The sequence below is a fragment of the Lissotriton vulgaris genome, chromosome 4_1 (genome assembly GCF_964263255.1).
Source record: "Lissotriton vulgaris chromosome 4_1, aLisVul1.2, whole genome shotgun sequence".
Lineage (NCBI taxonomy): Eukaryota > Metazoa > Chordata > Amphibia > Caudata > Salamandridae > Lissotriton > Lissotriton vulgaris.
In genome coordinates, this window is record NC_141691.1 from 1,982,228,324 (window position 1) to 1,982,255,751 (window position 27,428).

At 46.5% G+C, this 27,428-nt stretch overlaps 1 protein-coding gene across 2 annotated transcripts in view; it reads right to left on the reverse strand.

The window, feature by feature from the left end:
• Positions 1–27,428, reverse strand: part of LOC147724780 (ly6/PLAUR domain-containing protein 2-like) — a 180,593-nt gene that overhangs the window by 52,551 nt on the left and 100,614 nt on the right. For both annotated transcript variants that reach the window (XM_086966298.1, XM_086966299.1), the window contains exon 2: positions 11,294–11,413. In XM_086966298.1, coding sequence (XP_086822424.1) covers positions 11,294–11,413 — 120 coding nt within the window. The remainder of the gene's footprint in view (positions 1–11,293; positions 11,414–27,428) is intronic.

A 27,428-nucleotide genomic window follows, 5' to 3' on the forward strand; every position in this document is an offset into this window, starting at 1 on the left:
CTCCTAGCCGAACTAGCATCCTACAAAACATTCTCTATAAACACTGAAATTGTACATCCTAACGTTTAAGGGCCAACGGCAAGGTCATAACCGGTGTCAAGATCCCTAACCAGACTTACCCCTCCCACTTGGGAAGGGCGACAGCACAGAGGCTTACCTCAAGTGCAGCTACTAACAATTTCCCTTGACTTGTCGGGGGCACTTAAGACTCGACGCCATTTAAAGGTCGTTCGATTACTTGTGTGTGGTATCTAGAAGGTATCGTGGACCTCCCCCCACCCCACACAACTTACCGCATCTGCCGTCGCAGATGACCCTGGCCCCGGGAAATTCCTCAGGAGGGGGCTGTAACCCCTCCTACACAGGAAGGGGCCTTGACCGCCTTTCCTTAACTTCCGGCGACCCGCCCTTAGACGGGACCGCCTCCCCATTGAGGGGCCAATGGCCACCTCCCCCGAGCGCTCCCATCCGTGTTGGGTGACGCCCACTCATAGGGATCTACCAATTAGTGCTCACCGATCATGACCTTACCGCCTACCAAAAATTAAATACGACAAATTGAACTTATGAAAACATTGGTCGCTACGACCGAAAGAGCATGCACAAAAGTAACACTACATCAAGTCCTTTTAATTGTAACAACCCAACGATATTCACCATACTTTATTATGATAAACCACAAAACTGGTACTTTCACAACCTGTAAACGAAAAAGAAAGAACATACTTAGAAAATTCACTTTAATGCACAACAACTTGCTGTCCTCAGGGGCTGGTGGGTGGGTCAAAATTGGCTCTTCGTTCTGTCCCGAGCTCACGTGTGGCGAGGAGGTGCAGCTTCGGAGCACAAGAACAAGAGGACGTCTTCAGGCCTTGCGTCTCCTTTTATCCATCTTCAGGGCGGGCGTAAACCCGCCCCTACCCGTCCCGGAGGCGGGGCTGGCTACGTCGGTGTCTAGGCCAGCCCATTCTAGGGCGGGAACAAGCGCGCCCCGGCTACGCCGCTTCGGGCATACCAGCCGAGACGCGCTTCCCGCCACAAAATGGCTTCCCGGGGGGATCGAGGTACTCCGCCATACGTTCGGGGGGACCGAGTGGTCGCCCCTTTCCATATGGCTGAGATACCCGCCACCCCCTCTCAACACAATCCCACAATGAGGGAAACCGGAAACAGTTCTTGAAGTTTTTGGATGTGGGAGGGAGTGACCCTCCCGCGGCCGTATTTATTAAAACAAAAAATTAAACATTAAACGTTTCATATTATGTACAATTTCATTATCACATTGCGATGTTTGGCTAATCTTAACATATTTTCTAATACAGAGGTTCTCCTAGCCGAACTAGCATCCTACAAAACATTCTCTATAAACACTGAAATTGTACATCCTAACGTTTAAGGGCCAACGGCAAGGTCATAACCGGTGTCAAGATCCCTAACCAGACTTACCCCTCCCACTTGGGAAGGGCGACAGCACAGAGGCTTACCTCAAGTGCAGCTACTAACAATTTCCCTTGACTTGTCGGGGGCACTTAAGACTCGACGCCATTTAAAGGTCGTTCGATTACTTGTGTGTGGTATCTAGAAGGTATCGTGGACCTCCCCCCACCCCACACAACTTACCGCATCTGCCGTCGCAGATGACCCTGGCCCCGGGAAATTCCTCAGGAGGGGGCTGTAACCCCTCCTACACAGGAAGGGGCCTTGACCGCCTTTCCTTAACTTCCGGCGACCCGCCCTTAGACGGGACCGCCTCCCCATTGAGGGGCCAATGGCCACCTCCCCCGAGCGCTCCCATCCGTGTTGGGTGACGCCCACTCATAGGGATCTACCAATTAGTGCTCACCGATCATGACCTTACCGCCACAGGTCCGGATAGTTGACCGGCTATCCGGACCCCCCACCAAACTCCTACCTAAAGGTCATGTTTTAACGATTTTAACCAAGCTAGGAAGTCACCTATGAGTAACTCATTGCCCACCCTCGACAAATGCACACCATCCCTCAAATACATACTGTCATCATTAATACAACTATGCGAGATCGAATGCAATGTCTTGGAACGGAACAACCTACTCACTTTGTTATTTAATTTCTTAACGGAATGATTCAAAGCAGGGATCGAGATAGCCCCCCGCCACGCTTTTCGTGGGATCATATGAGACCACGCAATTATACACCCCGGAACTCTCCTTGCTAACCAACTTACCGTGGAAAGCATAGCCTCCAGGAGAAGTCGTCTACCGGTGGTAACTAAGTCGTTGCCCCCCAAATGTACTATGACTATGGACGGCGGTGACCTCATCCGCTCTAATAAACCCTCAAAGAATGCCTGAAACTGGTCAATACAGAGACCGCCCCTTCCGTAGAAGGACACTCTGTACCCGTATTCCCCAGGTACGTGAATCATATCACCTGCTTTGAATACGTCTGCGGCCCGTCTCACGTATGAGTGGCCTACGACCCACACCTCCTTTCTCTCAGCCGGTGATGTGTGACCGCTGGCCTGGTGTTGGGTCAACTGCACAGTCCGCCCTGCCGCGTAGGCTTGCGCAACTGAAAACAAACAAAAAACAAGAAGCGTGAGTACATGATTACAGCTTCACAACATGTGCAATCGCACATACCTCTTATAACAATTGGAGGACCAACGCCCCACACGTTTCACTTGTTCTACATTAAGACCCCTGGCTGTAGCTTCTGTGGCAGCCCCTATACGAAAGGAATGGGTCCCAAATTCACCCGGGTCCAAGCCCGCTGCGGCAATGGCCATTGTAAGCACCCGCTGAAACTGAAACCTCGTCAGCGGGGTGGCGTCTACATGCCTCAACAATGTCCCCCCCCATGATGCCACCCTTCGTGCTAGGTAATCTTCTAAGCACTGAACCGGACACATGGATGACTCGGGGATCCTGCGAATGATCGTACAGTCCCCCCTCCCATCTTGGTCAGTCTTGGACCTGAGAAAGGAGACAATCATTGCATCACCCCTGATCTGAACCTGCTCCCTGCACAAGCCCCCCGTCACATCCCGTTTGTTCCTTGCTACTAGCTCACTAACTCTCATAGCCCCGTGAAATGCCAGCATAAATGCAGTCCGGAACAAACAGGTCTCGAACGGGGACGAGCATGTGTTAGGGAGTGTGGCCAGCAACTGGGACAACCTGTCTAAACCTATCGGTCGTCTTACGTCTACTCTACGACCCTCTAGACGTTGCCACCCACGCAGCGCTTTCTGTACCGTAAAGGACGCTGTTGGGTCCAGGATGCCATGGGCCCTGGCAACAAAGGAAATGGCGGCACGATGCCTTTGGGCCGTAGCCACCGATTTCCCAGCCCTACGTAAGGACATCAGGAAAAGTACTACCCACTCCTCCTGCCCCCAAAGTCCCCCTCTCTCTGCCCCTAAAAAGGCTAAATAGGCCTGGAACGCCCCTTCATATGCCTTCCTTGTCCTGGGTGCTAGACTCTCTCCCACGAGGTGACGAAGTTCGGGGCACCGAGAGACCAGAGAGCTTCGGGGAAGGGTGCCGGCTCCGGGTCCGCTGAAGGAAGGAAACCCGAGAAAGCCTGCATGTGAAAACGAGACAGTGCATCAGCGGCCTGATTCATCACCCCAGGGACATGTTTTGCTCTGAATACCACGTTCAGTTGCATACACAGTAAGACGATTTCTTTGAGCAGCCTCAAAATCAATTTACAACGGGCTGCCTGACTATTGATGCATTCTACCACGGTCATATTGTCGGACCAGAACACAACAGAATGATCTCTGAACCCTTCTGGCCAGGTTCTAAGGGCAACCAGAATGGGAAATAGTTCGAGGAAAGCGATGTTACTTGTCAGCCCCTTCTCGTGCCACCATAGGGGCCACTTCTGTGCCGACCATTTTGTGCCGAAGATGGCGCCAAAACCTACGCTTCCTGCTGAATCTGTCCATAGCCCAAGCTCGTCGGAGGACATGGCTGGCTTGTTCCAGACAACGCGACCATTGAAGTCCGCCAGAAATGTTAACCAAATCCGCATGTCCTGGCGGACCTCGGCCGATAACCTCGTGCGATGATGACCCTCTTTTAGGCCAACCATTGCTTGGGCAATTGAGCGAGAAAAGGGGCGAGCCATTGGGATCACCCTCAAGGCAAAGTTCAACTTTCCCACTAATTGTTGTAACTGCTGTAGTGTAACCTTGGATACATGTAAACACCCTTGGAGGGCTGCCCTGAATTTACAGATTTTGCTGGCTGGTAAACGGAAACACCCCTCCCTTGAGTCCAACTCGATCCCCAAAAACTCGAGGCAAGTCGTGGGACCCATAGTTTTTCCCGGTGCCAATGGTACACCAAACTGGCCCATCAACACACGGAATTCAGCTAAGGCCTGTGCACATGCGGGATTTCCGGCGGGGCCAAGGAACAAAAAGTCGTCAAGGTAATGCATTACATTTCGGAAACCCGTTTTCTTAGTGAACACCCATTGCAAAAAAGTACTGAATTGCTCAAAGTAAGCACATGATATAGAGCATCCCATTGGCATACACCTATCCATGTAGAATGACCCCTGGAACCCGAATCCCAGCAGACGCTGATCGTCTGGGTGTACCGGGAGCAACCGGAACGCTGACTCGATGTCTGATTTTGCCATCAGCGTCCCGGGCCCCAGGCGATTCAAGATGGCTACTGCCTCATCAAACGATGCGTATCGCACCGAACAAACTTCCGGATCAATTGCGTCATTCACTGAATGACCAATGGGAGCAGACAGATTATGGATCAAACGAAACTCACCTGGGTCCTTCTTGGGGACCACCCCTAACGGAGAACAAACGAAATCTGGTACCGGGGGTACACTAAACGGGCCGGCGACCCGGCCCCGGCTAACCTCTTTGTGGATTTTTTCTTGTACTACAGATGTATGTTGTAAAACGGAAAGTTGATTTTTGCACATCCCCACACCCTGAAAGTCCCCTACCGGGATGCGGAAACCATTTGTAAAACCGTTCCGCAGCACCCCGGCAGAAGTCCGATCCGGGTAGTCGCTGAGCCAGGGAATCATTGCCAGGGTATCAATCGGGGTTGGTAAAGGCGCCCCTCGGCCTAGCTTAGACCTGTTTGGCGCCTCCCTTACCCCCATTCTCACTCGTTCTGGCTCTGCACGATGACTCAGGATGGGATGATCCACACGTACTACATTCGTGTTTGAATTTACACGACCCCGGTGGCCTAGTACACTTCCCCTTGTTGAATTAAAACAGAAACCCTTTCTCCCTGTATTGCCCGCGGGCCTCGACTGGTCGTCGGTGCTCGTACTTGGTCGAAAGGGCGTCCCCACATTCTGGCGGGAGTAATCAACAACATTGCTCCCGACCAATGGCATTCTTAAAATTCCCGATTCCTTCATTTTATCCCATGTTAGAGAATCGTAACAATCCCAAGACAAACTCTTGTTATGTTCCTTTTCCTTCCTGAACAGATTGTCGTAACAAAACCAATGGTTGCCTTGATATGTTGTCGAGTAACCCATGATCCGTGATTGATAAACGGGAAACTCAGGGAGCAACTCGGGCCTACGTTCCCCCAGAATCGATGTAAAAATTCCCCATGCATTGCCCCAATTGCCAATGTTCTCATTAACCTTAAAGGCGGCCATTTTTGCGCGCCAAACACTCGGATGCATTAAGTCCTTTTGACTTTTCACATGCTCCACATCATAATGATCAACAAGCAAGGAAAAAATATTCACATATTCCCCTGCCCAGATCTTTTCCTTTATGGCTAAAGGCACATGTTGTCCCAATCTCTCTCTACGAGAGGGTGCTGACTCGTCCCTTGCAATCGGCAACGGCCGCTTACCTGAACTGGACGCAGCTTCTGCCGCTTGCGGCTTGTCTATCCCCGCCAATGGCGCAGCTACTCTTGCTGCCTCTCTCTTCTCACGAAGCCCTTTTATCAGCGCCTGTGCCTCGGCAGCCGTGGCGCCATCACTACTATCCCCCAACCAAGCTGCTAGCTGTGCTGCCAGCTCGGGGGGCATGTCTTCCTTGGACGTCGGGGTGACGACAACGGGGATTGGATTCCCCTCTATTGGAACTGGGGTCGGTGCCTCGAGCGGTGCAGGGGGAACCGGGGTGTCTCCACCGGCTGGGACCTTTCTCGGCCTCTTCGGTCTCCCTCCAGCCGGCGCAGGGCCCGAACCCTCCTCCCCGTCTCGTTCTGCCAACCGTTTCTTTATGTCTGCCATATCTTTGAAAAGGGCCCGCACCATCTGGTCGGTCGACATTTTCTTTGCGACTTTCTTTGGCATCTCTCCGACGAAGTATCTAGAAGACAAAGAAAAAGATCAAAACGCTCAAAATTGGCTCTTCGTTCTGTCCCGAGCTCACGTGTGGCGAGGAGGTGCAGCTTCGGAGCACAAGAACAAGAGGACGTCTTCAGGCCTTGCGTCTCCTTTTATCCATCTTCAGGGCGGGCGTAAACCCGCCCCTACCCGTCCCGGAGGCGGGGCTGGCTACGTCGGTGTCTAGGCCAGCCCATTCTAGGGCGGGAACAAGCGCGCCCCGGCTACGCCGCTTCGGGCATACCAGCCGAGACGCGCTTCCCGCCACAAAATGGCTTCCCGGGGGGATCGAGGTACTCCGCCATACGTTCGGGGGGACCGAGTGGTCGCCCCTTTCCATTCTCATCTCTTTGCAGCTTCCTTGCTTTCCTATGCTTTATATCAGCCTGGAGGTCTGTTAAGTAGTTATCCAAAATAGTGTAATTTCTAATAGTCACTTCTGGTTGATTGAGCTCTTTAATCTCCTCTTCTAATTTATGTATTTCTTCAAGTAATTTTTTTATCTTCCTCTCTGCATTCTCTATAAGAATATTAATAAGATTTCTAGAGGAGTTAGTGAGCTCCTGCTCCCAATTTGCTAACAGATCCGGTTCCAGGTCTTCATATGTAGGCATGATTTGTGATCTCAAGCCCCTGGGTATTCTATTAAGAGAGAGATATTGCTTCAATGTAGCAGCGTCCCACCATTTGTTAAGCTCTTGTCTTTTCAAATTCTCCAATCTTTTGAATTTTTCCTTCAGACCCTCCGTCTTAGCAGGTGTAGGTGCATTGACTGTCTTGCCTTGTTTATTCCCTGTCTTGAGATTATTAAATAACTCTTGTGCTTCCTGATCCCTATTCATCATGAAGGCAGGTCTAACGTACCCTCCAGGTGGCAGCTCCAAGTTGCAAAAACTTAGTATAGTGGGGGATACCAACCTATTATGGGCGCGCTACCTTAACTTCAGGGTACAAATCGTAATTAATAGCAGTAATCAAGAGGTGCTTCTAGAGGAAAGATGCGTATCCTACATCTACAGCTTCATATGAAGCAACAATATATACAGTAATCTCTGAGCAATGTATCAATCGAAATTGGTACAGACAGCGCCTTGGGACCGCGATGGGCTCCAGGTTTGCTCCGTCTTTTGCCAACCTGTTCATGGGATGGTTCGAGGCGGAGTGGATCTGGGGTCGTCGTGGGGTCAGGTGGATTGAATATATTCAATATTGGGGTCGTTTCATAGACGACTGTCTCATGATCTGGACCGGCAGCCTTGAGGACCTTCTGTGTTTTTTTGAATACCTTAACAGCAATGATGTTAACTTGAGGTTCACGACACAATATGACAAGGAGAAAATTTATTTTCTCGATGTTGAGCTATATATCAAGGGAAATAAGTTGTGTTCCAAGATGTACAGAAAGGAAACTAGTTGTAACTCATTATTACATGCAAAGAGTTGCCACCCTAATTTTCAGATAAAATCCATCCCATATGGAGAGATGGTCCGTGCAAGGAGAAATTGTTCGGAGAATGATGAATTTAAAGATACAGTACAGGATATGTCATGCAGATTTCTAGCTAGGGGTTACCAACGGGCAGACATTGAAAAGGCGAAAAAACGTGTTTGTAAACTTGAACGATCTTATACATTAAAGGATAAGGAGACCATAGAGAAGAAAGAACGAGAGGTTCGCCTAGTTACCAATTACAATACAGAGTCTAATAAATTATACTCTATTTTGAATCGACACTGGCACCTGCTGATAGCTGATAAGGACTTAACGGCACATATTGGACAGAGACCGGCTGTGACCTTCAGGAAAGGTAGAACCTTAGCAAGTGACTTGAGCCCGAGCTATCCTATTAGGAATAGAGAGATCTGGCCCAGGAACTTAACTAAAGGATTCCATAAATGTGGGCGATGCAATTGTTGCAGATGGGCTTGTAAAAAGATTGTGAGTTTCAGTTACAACAACTCAGCAGTGTATGAAATAGATACTTTCATTAATTGTGAAACCTCCTTTGTCGTATATATCATTGTCTGCACATGCGGACAGATCTACGTGGGCAGCACGATAAGAAGACTTAGAGACAGGATGATGGAGCATATTAGGGCCTGGAAGAATGGGGACACTAGATACCCAATAGCTGCTCATTTTGTACAGAACATGGACTATCAGGGAGATCATCAATTTTGTTACCATGCAATAGAACATGTACCTCAGGATCCCAGGGGAGGTAACAGAACTTTGAAACTCAGGCGCAGGGAAGTACTTTGGATAATGAGATTGAAATCGGTCCAACAGGGGCTTAATATTGATAATGAGTACCAGTACTTCTTGGGCAATGAGTAATAATTGAGCTGATCTCTGAACAATATAGAGCTCACCACTGGGTTTAGACTGCAATTATGATATGCCTACTGTGGATCTCTGGCGGATTTCTGATACTAGACTGTACAGGGACTCTTGTTCCCTAGGATTTGATTTCGCTTCCCATCTAATTATTATATGTCTGATGATGGAATGATACTGTAAGGTTGAGATAACTTTGCACTCTCGGTTGCCTCTCTTCTGGCTAACTGGCTAAACACTCGCCCTTCATGAACCCTACTCACCCATTCCTATGGCACGAGATGTATACACATATTGGTTTTATCATGTGACTAGTGTATATAAATATATACAAACAGATTGGTGCATTATCCCGGGATTTATGGTGGAGCACAGGGTCAGATGTTGAACTAGGAATAATTTCGGTGACACGGTTGAAATAGGATAATTGAACAGATATAATAAGTAATTTTAATGTATTTGAGTACAGTCAACGTGCCTGTAAACTAGATGCATCACTTATGTAAAGATGCTTGACATCGGATTGCTGGTATACACACTGCCCATTTACACGGGTATCAGCATGTTTATACGTTTGGAAATGGTACTAAGATACTACAAGATGGCGCGTGTATGTAAGCGCATTTGAGGACACTCCAATATGGCGCCTACGCAAGCCGCCGATACTTTGAATTTGAGTAAAGCTAATGTTCTAGAATACGATATACATCACATATATAAAGATGTATGATATCGGTTTGCAGATAGTTGTTTGCCCGTTTACATGGGCAGGAATATGTTTATATGTTAAAGAAAAAATACGAACATATTACAAGATGGCGCACACATATAAGCATATTTAAGGATGCTTCAAGATGGCGCCCATGCTAGACGCCAATACTTGGACAGATCGGACGATAGAGGATATGCTGAGAATGAACTTAACACAGGTAAACTTGTAGTAACGCTGACTGGGGTCTTATTGAGACGAAATCAGAACGGTATAAGATAGTAATTGCCGTTTCTTTACATATATATTCTAGGTAGTCGAGATATTTGGAGAAATCGACAAGTGGTGAGTGTGGTATAACAGTGTTTACTTGGAGTAATATTATTATCCTTAAGGGTTATCTTATTAAGTCATTATTTTGACACAGATAACCGTATATTGAACTAAAAGAAGACGACGATCCTGTGTACAATATATTTGAATACTTACCATTGGTGAGTATAAGTAGTCTTACATGATCGACTGCGGAAATGCATATTTGATTGTCCTTTCGATGTGGCACTTAGTTACAGTTAAGAGACTATTTCCGCTTTCCAATAGCGATGAATTTTATATTAGGTTTGTAGCAGTTCAAAGGCAACTTATGTATAAGCTGTGTAATATATTAATATGGGTATTCCCAGCTTTTTGATTAGATTTGTATACTGAGTCAGACTCGTTTACTCACTTGAAGGTTAATTATACTAGTTATGGTACATGGACCATAAACTAGGGAGTGACATGTGCTAATTTTGTTGTTCAGAATACAGAGGATACTTGAAGTTTCAGAGATTGCTTAACAAGAACACACCAGATGATATTTACTGGGTGAGTGTTATAGGATACACGTTATGTATCAATTCTAACCAGCAGTAAACTCTGAATATAATATATTTATTTTGATTCCAGTGGAAATTATAGGTGAATGGAGCGATAGATATTTGACATATTGCTGGACGAATTGTGAGGAGAATTTGAAGGTAAACCTAATTTATTAGGAACATAGGGGGTGTATGCTTAACTTGAAGCTGGCAAATAATTTCTGTTTGGATCCTAGCGTAGAATATTCAGTGTTTTTTTGATAGTAGAGACGGTACTCAAGGTGTACACTATTTTGATATATTTCTGTTTTTTCAGATTGATTAGTTTGTTGACGTTGTGAGGACCACAGTAGAATGAGAGAATACTGACAGATACAGAGGTGATAAATTTACCCTTACCTTGTTTATATATCTTGGTGATAGGGTTGTTCTTTTCTTTTCACTAAGGGTGGATACTGAGACTGGATGGGTTTCTCTGAATATTTATTTTCATACTTCAAACCCTTCACTCTGCAGGCTTTTACTTGACTAGATGGTGGTTGGTACTATCCCACATCTATATTCAGTTATAAGATAAATGTTAATATTGATTATGGAAAATGTTTTGTTTGATTACAGCCCTGAAGAAGTCGAAGTATTATTTAATGCACGACGAAACACGTGTTGGCTGGTTTAATCAACTTGTGAAATAAATTACATGGACTTCATATACTGAAAGTGGACTTTTTTGCGCATTGACTTTGGAGAATATATACATTGCTCCGGCTCCTGAAGATTGGAGTTGCTTGCCATATTTATGTTTAAATTATATGAATGAATTGTGGGTGTGCTCAGAGATTACTGTGTATTCATCATGACACTGTTTCGTCATGATACCACAAAGAACAAGTAGTAGACGGCTTAAGACGTGGGTAGAACACGTTTTGTGCTGATCATGCTACAGTGCAGTTTAATCCTTCTTTGAACTCGGTGTCATCAGATGAGTCTCCATTTAATCTGAGACTAGTGTAAATAGCTCATGACTGTAAAGACTTATTTCACAATGATCACTCTTACCAATGTCTGCTGCATACAACGTAGTCCTGCAGGAGTCCGCTTTTTCTGAGCAGTTCTTCACAACGTTGCATTCGCTGCTGGGTGTAACACCATCACATGTGTAGCACTGCAGGGCAGCAGCTGCAGAAAAACAGAGACAAGTGAACTGAACAACAGGAAGGGCTAGTATATCAGCCAGCTGGCACTATACACTTTTGGATGCATGCATACTCTTTTTCCAAATATGATTTTTGTGTACTGCAATGCAAAGTTATATCTGGCAGTTCTGTGGACTACTGGAACCGCTGCAGGAGTCCATCTCTGATTCCATGGTCACAGGTTCAAATCCAGGCAGACCTGCTCTTCCTTTCATCATTCCTTTCATGGTAAAACTAACCTTTTTGAGATTAGTAATAATAAACGTCGGTTACTGGGCACCCATGGGTGCTATGCCTTACACCTACACATGCATGATAAAAATGTATGACAGATTTAGATTTGAGTGTGTAAAGCTAAAGGGAAGAAATGTAGCTGTGCTGCCCTATGATTGCTTCCCATACATTCCTCCTGCTCCTCCTTACTCCTCCCTGCAGGGACGTGTGGTATCCAGTTGGAACCTCAGCTGTGTGATTCAATCACACCCTGTGTAAGGGATAAGATAATGACACTTGAGTGCTCCTTGTTCTCAAGCAAAATGATTTTTTCTGGACACAGGATGCAGTTTGGGGACCCCTTGCGGCTATTTGTGGTGGCACGATAAGGCAGCTACCTGCAGTGCCTTTAGTTTAGCATTGGCCCTACTAAAATATAGGTTCCTGTTGGTGAGTATCAAGTATACTTACAGCTGTTTGTAAATTAAGCAGTGATTCTGTACCTGTACACCTCTTTCTCACATCCTCTCCAGATTATTTGATTTTTATGCCATTATGGATGTTAATTGCTGGCATTTTGGACTTCAGGAAGTCAGACAGGCCAGACGGTCCACAGTGAAGGCCAGGCTGGCTGTACCTGTATCTGGTGTTTCCCCGGGAGGCTGGAAGGGTTAGGGCCTACTTTTGTTCTCAGGGGCTTTGCTTGGTCAGTAATATTTGGGGGTGAGCTTCATAATGTCCAACAATGTCACTGGCATAACATGGTAGAATTCATTATCTTAAAATTCAGGGTATGAGATGTCTTAAGAGGCCGGGGTAAAGGGAGAACAATGTGGATTGTTAGGGTTATTAATTCAATATGCTGTGAAATAACTAACAGTTTTAGGAAATTCAAAAGGGAGAGGAGAGCGAGAGTGTGTGTGTATGTGTGGGGGCATGTGTGTTTTTGACTGTGTGTGCTTGGTAAAATCTGAGAAACACCTCACCAGACCCACCTGAAAGCACCTGCACCCAACTATTTACTAGAGAATACATTTATCGGTGGCGAGTGTGACACCCCAAACACCCCCCTGAAGCTATGCCCCTGTTCTTCCTGCGGATCGGTTTTGTAACTGCGGGGCAGTTTATCACTGAGCTGGGGGTAAACTGTGTTTTGAAAATTGTTACGGGTTTAAAAACACCCAGTGTAGAGATCCTTTTATATCCTGCAATTTTCAGCCAACAATTAAAATGTCATACTAGCTCTAGGAATTGCTCCTCCATTTGGACGCCCCACTGGCCAAAATGCCCCCCAGGGATGAAAAATAAAATGGTAATAAAGTTAATATATTACCATTTCATTTTCCATCCTCCCATCCTGAACTAAGCATCGGGAGAGGGTGGGGGCGTGGCCGAGCCGAGCAGCAAGATGGCCGCATAGGAACGTGGCTCTGCCGACAGAGCTCAAAATCTGTTCAAATATCGGAGGCCTGGCGCACCATCAACACCTAAAAAGTAAAAAAACTCCAAGACTTACCCCCACTCAGCGATCGGTGGGGCACTAGGTGGAAAAATCCAGTGGGAAACGGCGGCTCCAGCGCTGAGACAAGGGGCCTGCACTGGGCCTCAAGAACGCAGTGGGGACTTGCTACAGCTGCCTCCGGTGGTGATGTGGGACTAGAACCCTGCTGCTGATCTGAAAGCCCACATTGAGACCACGCTTCGGGCAAAATTTGTGCAGGCGGTGGAAGGTCTGGAATATTGAGCTGTGGAGAGACGCAGCCTAAAATGGAGCCTCCCTGCAGCAGGACACCTGCCTGAATGTCTGCGGGAGCTATGACCGTCGTACACGTACACCAACCATGGTGAGTCTGGCTGGCCAGCGAGATCCTGTCCCCACCTCTCCAGCCGCAGTCTGCAGTCAGGATAAATAGCCAGTGGGCGGGAGAAGCGGGCTGGTGCGTGTGGTAGAGGCTGGTGGGTGAAGCCAAGCGTGCTGGGGAAGGTTCATCACCAAGGAGGTCGGCCCGCTCAAATATTGTGTTAGAGGGACACCAGCACTGCGAGGATGCCCAGATCGTCGCTCACCAGGTGCCCGCAGCACTCCCGTGGTGATTACCCCCTGCGCTCACTACAGGGACCCCTGATCCCCGGCGGACGCTCCTGGGCTGCCATATTCCAGGGGCCCGCTGTGTCAGTCGTGGTGCTGTGAGGCTGGCTGGGCCTAATTAACCCATCCAGCAGTGCGGGGAATGACGTGGGGGTAGAGGACCCCCCTCCAATTCCAGCAGACAGTGAGCAAGCAGTGCATCAAGAAGAGCCCCAGAGAGAGAATCGCTGTTTTCCTGGCACCGTCCGGCTGCGACGCAGCCTTGCTCATGAACTGCGGGGAGAGAACATATGCCAATTCCCCAGTAAGAACATTAGCATAATAGTAGTGAGATTTGGACTGAGCCACTGTTGGGCGCATAATAGGACTCCTTCCTCTCAGCCCTCTGAATTTTAGCAGTCACCTCACTGCACGCCACCTCTCCCATCGGTCTCTGACAGAGGACAGCCGAGATCGGTTATATCCGCCGCACCGGTTCCCACCACGGTCAGCTCTTGTTGCAGAAATTTGGGGCCTATTATGCGCCCAACAGTGGCTCAGTCCAAATCTCACTACTATTATGCTAATGTTCTTACTGGGGAATTGGCATATGTTCTCTCCCCGCAGTTCATGAGCAAGGCTGCGTCGCAGCCGGACGGTGCCAGGAAAACAGCGATTCTCTCTCTGGGGCTCTTCTTGATGCACTGCTTGCTCACTGTCTGCTGGAACTGGAGGGGGGTCCACTACCCCCACGTCATTCCCTGCACTGCAGGAAGGGTTAATTAGGCCCTGCCGGCCTCACAGCACCACGACTGACACAGGGGGCCCCTGGAATATGGCAGCCCAGCAGCGTCTGCCGGGGATCAGGGGTCCGCGAAGTGAGCGCAGGGGGGAATCACCACAGGAGTGCTGCGGGCACCTGGTGAGCGACGATCTGGGGATCCTCGCAGTGCTGGTGTCCCTCTAACACAATATTTGAGCGGGCCGACCTCCTTGGTGATGAACCTTCCCCAGCACGCTTGGCTTCATCCACCAGCCTCTACCACATGCACCAGCCCGCTTCCCCCACCCACAGGCTATTTATCCTGACTGCAGACTGCGGCGGGAGAGGTGGGGACAGGATCTCGCTGGCCAGCCAGACTCACCATGGTTGGTGTGCATGTACGGCCGTCATAGCTCCCGCAGACATTCAGGCAGGTGTCCTGCTGCAAGGGGGCTCCATTTTAGGCTGCGTCTCTCCACAGCTCAATATTCCAGACCTTCCACCGCCTGCACAAATTTTGCCCAAAGCGTGGTCTCAATGTGGGCTTTCAGATCAGCAGCATGGTTCTAGTCACACATCACCACCGGAGGCAGCTGTCGCAAGTCCCCACTGCGTTCTTGAGGCCCAGTGCAGGCCCCTTGTCTCAGCGCTGGAGTCGCCGTTTCCCACTGGATTTTTCCACCTAGTGCCCCACCGATCGCTGAATGGGGGTAAGTCTTGGAGTTTTTCTACTTTTTAGGCGTTGACGGTGCGCCAGGCCTCCGATATTTGAACGGATTTTGAGCTCTGTCGGCAGAGCCACATTCCTATGTGGCCATCTTGCTGCTCGGCTCGGCCACGCCCCCACCCTGTCCTGATGCTTAGTTCAGGATGGGAGGATGGAAAATGAAATGGTGATATATTAACTTTATTACCATTTTATTTTTCATCCCTGGGGGCATTTTGGCCAGTGGGGTGTCCAAATGGAGGAGCAATCCCTAGCACTGATCTGTCCTAGCTGGACACCGTGCATGTGCTCTCTTCGATAACCAGGCCACCATCATTGAATTGCCCCACAAGGAGGCTCTACTGCCAGCGGGAAGTCACTACAGCCTCAGAATTAAACGTAATCTATCCGCATATAGGGCCCGCCTGCGTCATAAGCAGGGGGAATACAGATCGGTCATGACAAAGCCAAGAACTGCAGTGGTAAAGCACCGACTACCGAAATGAGGAAGGCCGAAAACAAACAACTGAAACTTACCTTTGAGAAACGATCGACATGCCTCCACGAACCGCTCACTGCTTCGCTTACAGTAGTCCCCGAGACCCAAATGGACTCAGTTTGGATGATGATATTCGAGCAATGATGTGCAAGGTACGCAGCAGTTTGAAGGCTATTGACACCAAGTTAGACAATATGGCTGAATGAATGGACCACATGTCCCAAAAGATTGACATTTGTATGAAATGGGACTACATCTAGCCCCAAAGAACCAGTCGCACAGCTTCAAGCCGCCCCTGGCATGCCTGTTTTACCAAAACCATTAACCCTATCTTTTTGATATGCCAACTTTTATCCAATATTTTGACTTCTCTTGAAACATTTTATTCTCGTTTTAATCCAAATCCACAAACCAGATCAAATGCCAATTTTCAATTTTCATCCATTCAAACTGTGCCAATCCAGGCCTCTTGTAAGAATATCAAAGATGCAAAATTCATCGCAAGCAGTCTTTATTTCATGTAAAAAACCCAATGCATTTCGGGCATCTTGGTGCCCTTCTTCGGGGGTCACTACAATAAATAATAACAGAATAATTATCAACACCTCTCTACTCGAATACATATATGATTGCGACAAATTTTCTTAACGTTACATATTTTTCAACATTGCATGTCTGTACATTACATTTTATCTTTCCCCTCTCACTATATGCTTGATACAATGCACGCTTGTCCCTCCTATTTCTTCCTTTCTGGCCTCACCCCTCTGTCTCAATCCAATTATAGACGCTTTCCAGGTAGTCCCAGTCTCCCTCCCTCCCTTCACCGCCAACGTCCTCAAACCCTTTATTATACATTCAAAAATCCCAAGGTAAAAAACATCTCAATTCGAAACTAATGGCTATTCAAAACAAATGCTGAGGTTTATACTAACGTGTATCCTACGTCCTGTTTACACTGCTCTCTTACCACTTAAATCTCGGCATCCCACTACATCTCCCCCATACTTTTCATTTTGAATCAAATCATGTTCTGCAACCCACTTCCCTACATCCCTACATACCTGTTATGCTAGTTGTTAAAAGCCCTTCGTCATCGCCATCATCCTCGAGCAGTAATCTTTTACCTGTTCCCACCTACTTATTTAAAACTCTCTACCCGTGCGTTCTCCCTTCCAATTGGCTAAGACTCTAATACTCCCCGCCCTTGGGTGCCTTCTTTTTTCGAAAACTACATTTCCCAACATGCATGTCTATAATCCGTCAATTCATTACTGTGTGTAATTATTCAATATGTCCATTTGTGAATTGCTCCGTGCAACATCTCTACCACTTGCGGTGAACTCCGGTTCTCTGTCGACTCTTGTGGATTCCAAAATCTCCTTTCATTTACTTTCTGTGTGCTTGTTTATCCAGCGGTTATTTGGGGCTAGATGTAGTCCCATTTCCTACAAGTTCATTTTTGACCAATGGCAGTGGGGTACGCCTAAAAACCGATCTGCACGCAACTGTTTACAAAGAAAGGATAAAATTGGAGATAAAATGAAATGTGGAATTGTGTTGTGGTCCTGCAGGAAGTGCAGTGAAACCTTTTTTTCTAATTTAAAGCCGTTGTGTGGTAACCACGCAGAAGTCTTTGAAGATTTGGGGACATTTCACTAGATGTTCTGAAGGTGAACACTTGTTTGACCAACCGCTTTTTATATATGTACATTTGCTGACAGCGAATGAAATGTGTATCAAAGGACATCTTTTCTAAAAACTGCATATTCCCTCAGGCGATATATATTATATTTGAATGCTAAAATCAAACCACTGCTCCCCAGAAATGGTCAATTTTGAAAATCACGGTCAGTTCACTGGTGTGGTTAATTTTCACTTTCAAAATCAGTTTCAAAGGCACAAATCTACAGGTTCCTCGCATATGTAAAGATGAGGTTAATGCAGGCTATTTTTATATGGTCTGAAAAAGGTATATCATGTGGTAGGGTGGGATGGCAAGGGAGGGACTGGAGAGTGTAGGTATGGACTAAGAGGGAGGGTCTGGAGACATAAACACAAGCCCTGAAGAAGTCCAGTTGGGATGAAACACGTTGGCCATGACAAAATAAAAAGAAGTGTTTTAAAACATGAATAAAGAAAGTAAGCAGTAAAGAAAAAGTAGCATTAAGTCTGTGCAGTATGTGATTGAGTTGTGATTTAATTTGTAATTCTTTAACTTTGAATTGATTTGCATATAATTAGAAACCATGATAATTAGTGAGTGCTGAGTCTTTCTTTTTGGTAAATCTTGATGGAGTTTTTCCTGTGAAGACAATTAAGTTAACTGGTCTTCTAGATTCGTGCACTGGTGTATCTTGATCACTACTATAACCCACCATAGTGATAAAAGCGATATCCTCTTGCATCTATCTCTCTTTGTAAATCACACATTTCTACTTTGACCATTTGAGACTTGAGATGCCTTTTGATTAGCAAATATTGTATCCAGCAGCACTGTTTGTACTTTGGTGATATACTTTTTTATTGCTGTGCAAATACTTCTATTTTGCCATTTTGCCTCTACCTCTGTGTGCATGTGATGTATTTTCCAGTGCCTTAGCATCTTGTTGTTGTTTGCCGGTGAAATGTAGGATATTGACATAAAACAGCACACAAAGCAGTGTTGTGTTCTTATCTAGGACCCTAATTCGATATTTCCGATTTATGCCCTTGTGAGGTTATAATCAATAATGTCCTGAAACGGCATAAGAATCAGATTCATATTCAGTAATAGCCCATGCAATCCAAAGCACAGCACGGCTACTCCCATCGACTCCTAGAAAGCACAACGCGTTCTTTAAACAAACCAAGCCTTCAACAGCCCGGGAAAACCCCCCTGCTTTTGTTTTGATTTGAACAAGAACTCCTGAAGTCCTGCAAGAACGGTTAGTTCTTGGTGACGTCTTATGTCCAAACTTACGTCAAACCCGGCATCCTTTCAGGTATAAAATACCAGCCGTTGCCTTAAGAAACGACACAGTGGTTTGGAGCAGAGCGGCCATCTACTTGCCAGAGAGCCCAGCTGATGCGAGTGCCCGCGGAAGCCGCCCCTCCTGTTTGACGCACTGAGAGAGACGCTGTCTTTTTCTCCAGCCGAGAAAATCCAGCTCCGGTGTTTCCAGCCACCCTTGCAGGTTTGCTGGGAGATCGAGTTCTGAACAAAGAGATACCAGACCTCCCACAGTCTATTACCAAGGTACGGAGCTGACTAAACCCTTAGGAGAATTCTTGATGCAGATTCTTGGCAAAACTATTGTAACCAACTTAACTTAATATCGCTACTTACTTGTCCCTTCCCGAGTATTAGGCTTAGGTCAGGTACACCGGGGTAGGCTTAGTTAGAAGCACCAGTTGAGTATTTTAGTTAATGTATTTGTGTATGTATATATTTTATCCATTTTAAAGTATCATATGGCTAAGAAACCGTATCAATGCTTTTACAGTATTATTTCATAATACTACTTTTACTGTACGCACTTTACTTTACTCTAAGTATAGCAATTGTGGCAATTCACTTCTCTTGTATGAGAAAGAAGACTGCTCAATAAATAACCCTTTTTTATTGAAAACGCCTGTCTCTCTATTTCTCTGCACTCTGGTGAAACTAAGTATGCACTGCTGACTGAGTGAAATATCTGTCTATTGTTTTCACACGACTCTAGAGATATACTCTTATTCTGAGGGAGCAAAGTTGTCATGTTTATGCGGTTGTCGGAAACTGAATCCCTTCTTGTCTGAGCCAGGGAAAGTTATCCGTCCCTCTTCATTCAAGAAAGTTTCCAGTGACCTCTGAGCTAGCTGGCGCAAACCTAAATTAAGTTTAGCATAGTCAGTAGAGACCTAGATAACCTCAGTCCTACGTCTACACTGCTGTTTATGTTATTCCAATGCGCAGAGCCTATTGGGAAAATAGGAACTACACTACAGCAGCATTATGGTACACTAGGGTAGCTGCAGCAGAGTGGTAAGGGTGATTTGAGGCAATAGAGGGACAATTTATGAAATATTACTTTTTTTTACATTTGCCAACCTTTTAACATTCAAGAACCCCTTTACAGATTGCTGAAGTCAAGGCAGCTGATGGAGGAGACTTTGCAGAGTAATGTCTTCGGGGCCATTAAGCTGTGGTGGTGGGTTACCTGCCCCCTTCGATGAGGGAAGCCCTTATTAAAACAATTTTAAAACCGGACAAGGACCCCTCCCACGGTGATTCCTATCACCCAATCTTGTTTATTCAATAAAGACGTTAAAATATTCGCAAAACTTTTAGCTACCCGAATGCAACCCTTGCTCACCCGAATAATTTTACCAGATCAATCCGGTTTCAAAAGAGGACGGTCTACATCTCATAATCTTCGCACGATTTTTGCTTTAATGCACTATTTGGCACCACACGACCCTGCAATCGCAGCTTTGCTGGTTGCCACTAACGCATTCGACTCCCTGGAGTGGAGCTTCGTTTTTCCACTGTTACACCGAATAGGTCTTAGCCCTATTTTCATCAACCAGATACAATTATAATACACGATGACCACAGCATGTGTACGGGTGAATGGGCTGGTATCAGACCCCTTCAATATACGCAGGTGGAAGAGACAGGGCTACCCCCTTTCGCCCCTACTGTTTGCCATCGCAACAGAGCCTCTGACAGCCCGTATTCGACACCATACACACCCCAGTATCGGGTTTACATCACGCGGTCTGTCAATCTCCCTATACGCCAATGACATTATTCTCTATATGACCAACCCTAGTGAAAATCTGGCACCCATGACGCGTGAGCTGATCCACTACGAAGAACTCTCAGTGGTGCGCATAAACTGGAGCAAGTCTCTTATCTTCCCTTTAACCTCCGGTACTCGCCCCTTTGAGACGGAATACCCCATCACTTGGGTGGATGGACCAACGCGGTATCTGGGAATTTAGCTCAGTAATGATCTGAATAAACTCTGGTTCAAAAACTATGGCAAGACAATCGACTGGATCACGGAGAGGGTACATCAGTGGAAGACATTACCCCTCTCACTGATAGGACGCGTTGCACTAAAATGATTATACTGCCTAAACTAGTATATCTTTTTGTTAACATCCCCATCCCACTAACGACACACTTTTTAAAAACACTACGCTCCCTTATGATCGAATTGGTGTGGGCCAGGAAACAACCCAGGATAGCATGGGAGATACTTACCCTACCCCAGTCCCAAGGGGGACTGGCCACACCTGACTATATACTGTATGCTTATAGCACGCAGTCACACTCTCACACTATTGAGAACACCCTACTCTTTTTCAACCGCATGTAGCGATAGAGATGGATAGAGCAGCACCATTACCACTAGCCAGGGCAGTGTTCCAACCAGTCAAGAGGCCGTGAGATAAGGCTAACACAGTGGAGGCGCTACTCTGAGCTTGGGAAGGTCTGCGTATAAGAGCCAAGCTTGACAAGTTGTACGCCCCCTTGAAGCAGATAGCGAGCCATCTGCAAATACCCCTGATAGGAGACCGTAGGGCACGAGAGAGAGCGACACAGCTAAAAGTCTGCAAAGGCAGAGGCCTATTTCGCCAGACACCTTCCTGACAATGGAACAAATGTGCAGACGGGCTCCCCCCACAGCAGCAGACTTGCTATTATATTATCAGATGCGTTCTTCCTGCAGGAATACATTTACTACATCCCCCCCCACCCCCCACCGACACTAGCTGCACTAGAAAATGTACTGGTAATCGAACATGGCCGCAAACTGATCACCCATATATATAACACAATGGAAAGAGAATCCCGCTGACCACCACGGAGGCCAAAGTAGGGTGGGAGAGAGAGGCAGGGATGAACATTTCAGATGACCTATGGAAGTCGATGTGTGGACAGTCGCGACTGCTATCCTCTAATTATCGCTAAGGTTAATTCACTTTAAATATTCACAACGCCTATATCAGACTCCGACGCAGCTACACCGAATGGGCCTGTGCTCGGATGATCGCTGCTGGCGCTGTGGGGACACACAAGCGAACTTCCTGCACATGGCATGGAATTGCCAGCCGGTTGCTAATTTTTGGAATCTCATTTTTCAATACATTTGGGCCATTACTGGTCAAAAGTTATACTGCACTCCGCTGGCGGAGTTGCTAGGTGACAGCGCTGATACTCCCCCCCAAGCGCAAGAGGCTAACCGTGCTGTTGCTGGTCATGGCCAAACGCCAAGTTGCTATTCATTGGAGGGCATCTCAACCGCCAACCACCAGAAATTGGATCGTTAGCGTTACCGATTGTAAAGCACTGTTGGAAGTGTATTGGGAACAGCTCCCAGCGCGATCCCGCCCCCGGGATTTTGGGGAGCCGCTTGCAGATTGGCTAAATACTGTGAATTTGGACCATCTTTAGTATGCACACCTGATACCTGAACCCCTCCTTGGCACTAGTGTCCGAAATCCCACTACATATTACTAAACCATAATCTGAACGTAGGACATCGTGTATTGTCTAACATTGTGATAGCGTAATGTACTGCTAAGGATTTTGTCTGAGATATACTGTATATGATGTGGCTGGTCAGAACACTTCTGACTTGCAGACAGTACTCTGCTTGCTGATTGTCTTGCTGATTGTAATTGTTGCTTTTCTTTTCTTTTTTCTCTTTTATGCATCATAAATGCAAATAAAAATAATTCTTTACAAAAAGCATCAGGACAGGGTGGGCCATTGCTGCTGAGTGGCAGCAGGGAGCTGTGCTCTCCAGTTTGCATGTGCATGTCTTTTAGTCTGACTGTCTTGCGATGGTCAGCCAGACATGCGTATTTTAAACTTCTCTAACCAAACTGTCTTAAGAAAGATGTGTTAGAGAAAGCACAGGCATCCAGTGCTCTTGAGAGAGAGGGTGTTCCCTCCAATCCTGGTGCTTCTCTCACGTTGGTAACAGCATGACAGCAGGCAGCAGCGTCAGAATCGATTAAGGGAATTTAGTGGAGCCCGAGGAGACCGGAGCGAGGAGAACCTTGGACATCGGAAGTTGTGCAGCAAGCAAGGTAGGTGTTTTCTTTTTTACTTTTTATTTACACTTACCACTCACCGTGCATGCATGCAGGCACCAACACCACATATGCCTGCTCCTCGACTCTGCCTACATGCCAAACGCCACTGGATAACTCTGGTAATTAATGTAATTTCTGTAGAGAGATCGGAGTTTTTTCTAGTGGCAGCAGTTTTGACTAATCTAAAGTAGCGCAGAGAGTTAACATGTCTACTGCAAAGAACATGTACCATGAAGATCACAGAACAGTATTTTATGTGGGTAGCTCAGTGGGTTACTGCTTTTGTTATAGAGATCCTTTTTTTACTTGCAGTTCATGAGTTACAATCGTAATATAGCACCGAACGCAGTGAACTGCCATCAAAGATCTGCATGCAAACTGGATGAAATAGGTTAGAAAGTTATATTTTCTCAGTATTTCATTATCCTAATGTTGCTTAAAAGGGTTTATTTGGGTCGAAATAAATTATTATTATTAAAGCCAACACTAACCACTGCGGTAAGTTTTGATTCCTGAGTTTGTGCTTCTTCAGACCAAGCACTTTAAGAAAATGCCTACCTGTATGGGTGACATTTGATTCTTACACCGTGTAGTGACCTTTGCCTTATGTAACATTTTTAATACACTAATTTACACACATATGATTCAATGTCTCTACATTTGATGTAAAGTGCTCCGGCACCTTCCACGGGTATGAGAGGCACTATTAAATAAATGAAATACATGTGAGAGAGGGGTGATGGAGAGATGAGGGGCACTTTTGAGGAGTGTTGGCGAGGGAATATCTGGAGGAGGTCATTTGGGGGTGCCCAAAAATATTGTCACACCAGGGGGCACCAGCGCTTATGCCAGCTCTGCTATGCTGTTTATTGAGGTCGAGGATGCTAACATCCTTCGAAATGTGTGGGGGCAACCTCAAGAAAATCTCATACCACTAATCACTACTGGGATAAGGAAGTACTGCTTCCCCCGCCTGGAATTCAGAGTGCTGCGTGGAACCAAGAAGACCAGAATAACAGATGAAGGAGGCCGCTTTCAGAAATTCCCAGCCTGCCTTGGAAGGAATTTAGGACAATCCCATCCTTGCTTTATATAGTGTACACTGAAAGGCTAATCTGAGACTCAATAAAGCTGGTCTCTTGCTTAGCCAACAAGTACAGGAGTTTAGGACTTATCCAAGAGTGCCAGAGGAGCTGCTGCAGGGCCGCTGCAGAGTAGCCACAACATTGTTACCGGAGACACCGGAGTTACCTGGAACTGCCGGGTCTCGAGTGCCTCGAGTGTCGGGTTCTGGGTGCTGGGGGGCGCAAATTTCAGCGCTAGTCCGAGTCCAAGCGGCGGTGGCGGAGGGGGTTAATGAGTGCAGCTTTGCTTCTGTGAAAGATGCCAGAAACTTTAGAGGTGTCAGAGACCTCCAGAGGCGGTGACAAAAACTACCGGCTTCTTCTTTTTCTTTTCTACAACTTGCAGACCACAGCCCAATCCATACTTGAAATCTGCACCACGGCTGGGGCCCCCGTGCTTCGCATGCTCGTTTGGCAGAGGCGAGGTGAGGTGAGGTAGCGTTTGATGCGTGGGAGAGGGGGGAGAGACAAGATGCAGTGACAAGGCGCGAGCGCGGTTACCGATAGAGGCAGCCGCTGAGTAAGAGCCCGGGGGGGGTCGACTGGACGGCAGTCAGACTAGGTCCGGCTTGCCGTGGTCCTCCCCGTGAGCACCGCTCACCGTCATTATACAGCGAACTGTCATTACACCGCGAGCCCCTAGTGAGTCTTCTGCCACCATTTGCCTGCAACCGGCTGCCATCCTCCCAGAAACCATGGGAGCCACTGACTGAAGGTGAAGCACTGTTTTCTTTAGCGAGGCCCAGCTAGGAAGGAAGGAGCTACCCTTGCCTTGCTGTTCCCCACCTCACCCGCCCATCCCTTCTCTCGCTGCAACTCGCTTTCGCCCAGAGCATAAGTAGAAAGGCGAGAAGCAAAAAAAAAAGTGAAGAAGCGCCTAGATGCCAGTGACTAAATAAAGGGAAACAACCATTGACAAAGCGACAAAGAACAGTTAACTCCAATTACCCATGGGTGAAAGAAAAAGAGAAAGTGAAGGAAAATCCCCCCTTTTTCACAAAGATGAGAACAAGGAGCTGCACACAACCACAAAGCACTCACCGCCCAGACAAGACTGCTAAACGACAGAAGACTAAGCTGCTCTACTCTCAAGTGGGAGGCCGCGGGTGTCAATCATCCCAGTGTCCCCCACGGTTTGGTGGAGCAGCGGGAGCAGTTGGAGCAGACGGAACTCCACTTGAGGGGTTAACAGAGCCGCTAAAGGGGGAAAAAATGCAAAAATCGCAAACTATCCTCCCCACGCAGCTAGCCAAATGGAAAAATAATGGTCCCAGTGACATCAGGGAATATTTCTCTCGGATTGACCAATTGATCAAAAGTACTCCCAACTTGACGCATAACAACAATATAGGCCCTTACAATCAAACTGCAACAGTTCCTACTCCTCCTCATCTGGTCTCCCTTTACCCAGAAATATTTGTCCGTGGTAGGGCGCCAACCACCGCATCTCCTGCCCGCTCAAAATTACCCTCCTTTCCCTTAAATGAGCAATTATCGCACACTCGATCAGAAGAATCACAACAAATTAAGACTTCCCTGGCTCTGTCATCTCCTTCCGTCATGTTGGATCTCCACAGAACGGTTCATGACCTAGAACTCGAGTCAGAAGTTACGACCCCCCAAAGGGCCAAAGCCACAAATTGATCACAAGACTCAGCTCGTAAATCATCATAGTCTATAATATGGATCTCGTCAACGTACTCTCCATCACAGGCTCTTCAGTTCCTGACCTTACAAAGGTTGTCACCCACTGGAGAAAAATTAAAACAACCTAACGGGCCATTGGAAGACCATAACCAAAAACTCAGTTTTGACTTCCCCTTTGTAAACTTCTACTCTGTTCCTAGCTGCTGAAAAGAATTTCATCCTCACTGGGATGAACTAACTAAGCCAGCACGAGACCAAGGTCAGCGCTCCCAACGCTCCCTCGGTAAACATCAACAGCTGCAATGCCGGAACCAAAATCGGTAGCCGTCATCAAGACACAAATAAAAGCCCTCAAAAGAATAAATCTTTACTAAGCAATTCAGACACCAATGCACTTTCAGCCCCTCTCCACTTTTCTGAAAAAATCCACTCTCTAACAGAACCCAGGCTAGGGGACCTGCATGATACTCCAGTAATGCTTAAGGTTGAGGCTCTCCACTCAGTCACCAACCAAGCTCTGAACTCAATGGCTAATGCCGCTCATATGCACGCCGACAAACTGGACATTCAGATTAATATTCTACACTCAGCAGCAGACTCAATAATGGGAATAGACTCAAAGCTTGAGACAACTAAACTCTCTGATACGCAGACCTCAAAACAACGTGGAACAAAATCAAATTCTAAGCTTGAACCTAAACGAAAACACAAATCTAAACTCAAAACAAAAACCTAATGGCTGCATTTGCAACCCGTTATTAAAAAAACTAGAATTACTTCCGGAAATAATGTCTACCTTAATTGAAGACCTGAAGAATGAGGCCCAGGCCAGGCCCCAGAAAATAACGACTTCTCTGCATCTGCAAATTCAGAGTAACTTAGTTATAACAAAAACAAGCTCTCACAATCCTGAGCGATCAAGCTATAATAGGAGTGGCACTAGAATGAATAATCAATCTCATGATGTTAAGTTAAGCAGCCAACGAGAACAGCCTCCCATTGTCGCTCAAGAGGATGTTCCAGGCACCCAGAGAAGCGCTGATCATTCTGACTACTTATCCAACCCAAATCTATCAACATCGTACACCCAAGATAAAATAGCCCTACTTAACATCAACTCTGTATCACCCAACTCACTCAGTCTTGATAGGCCCCTAAATAGGACCATGCAAACCACGAAGAAAGGAAACCCCAGGTCAAGGAAGAATAAGAAGAAATTAAAGAAATTAAATAAAGCAAAAAAAAAAAGGGCCAAGCACTACTGCAGTGGCTAGGAACAGATAAGAGCGAACCAAAGACTATCTCAATTCTGTTATCTGTAAAACTTGCTCACCACAATGAAGAGACTATGGAAAAATTGGATGCAATCTTAACTAACGCTAACAATGACTATAATCACCTGCGGGATAAAGTGATGAAATTAATTAATCCAACGGAAAAAAAAGGAAACTGCAGAGAATAATAAAAATAAAAATTCTCATAGTTCTTCCACTAAGGCTAGGGAAAACTTTATCAATCCGCTCAACAAAAGTTCTTCGCTTATCCACCGTGCAAAAAAATCCATTGATCAGGACCCAAAGCATAAAATAATAAATTATTATGATGAAATCTACTTGCCTAAAATAGAGGAGGAAGTAACAGACACTGAAATACTCCCAGAAGTGCCACAGACTCAAAACAAAATGAGGGGCGATTATGAGAATAAACAAATAGACAAACCCCGGACTTCCATGGACAGAGCCGAACACATGATGCAACTTACTTTAGAAATAGAGAGAGGCAGCAGCCACCTCATGGATGTTTGCCTCCCGAGCCCTAAACCAAGTAGTCAAGACGAATTAGATCACTCAATTCAGGAGAAATTAGTGGTGTACCCCAAAAAACAAGACCTGAACAAACTAAAA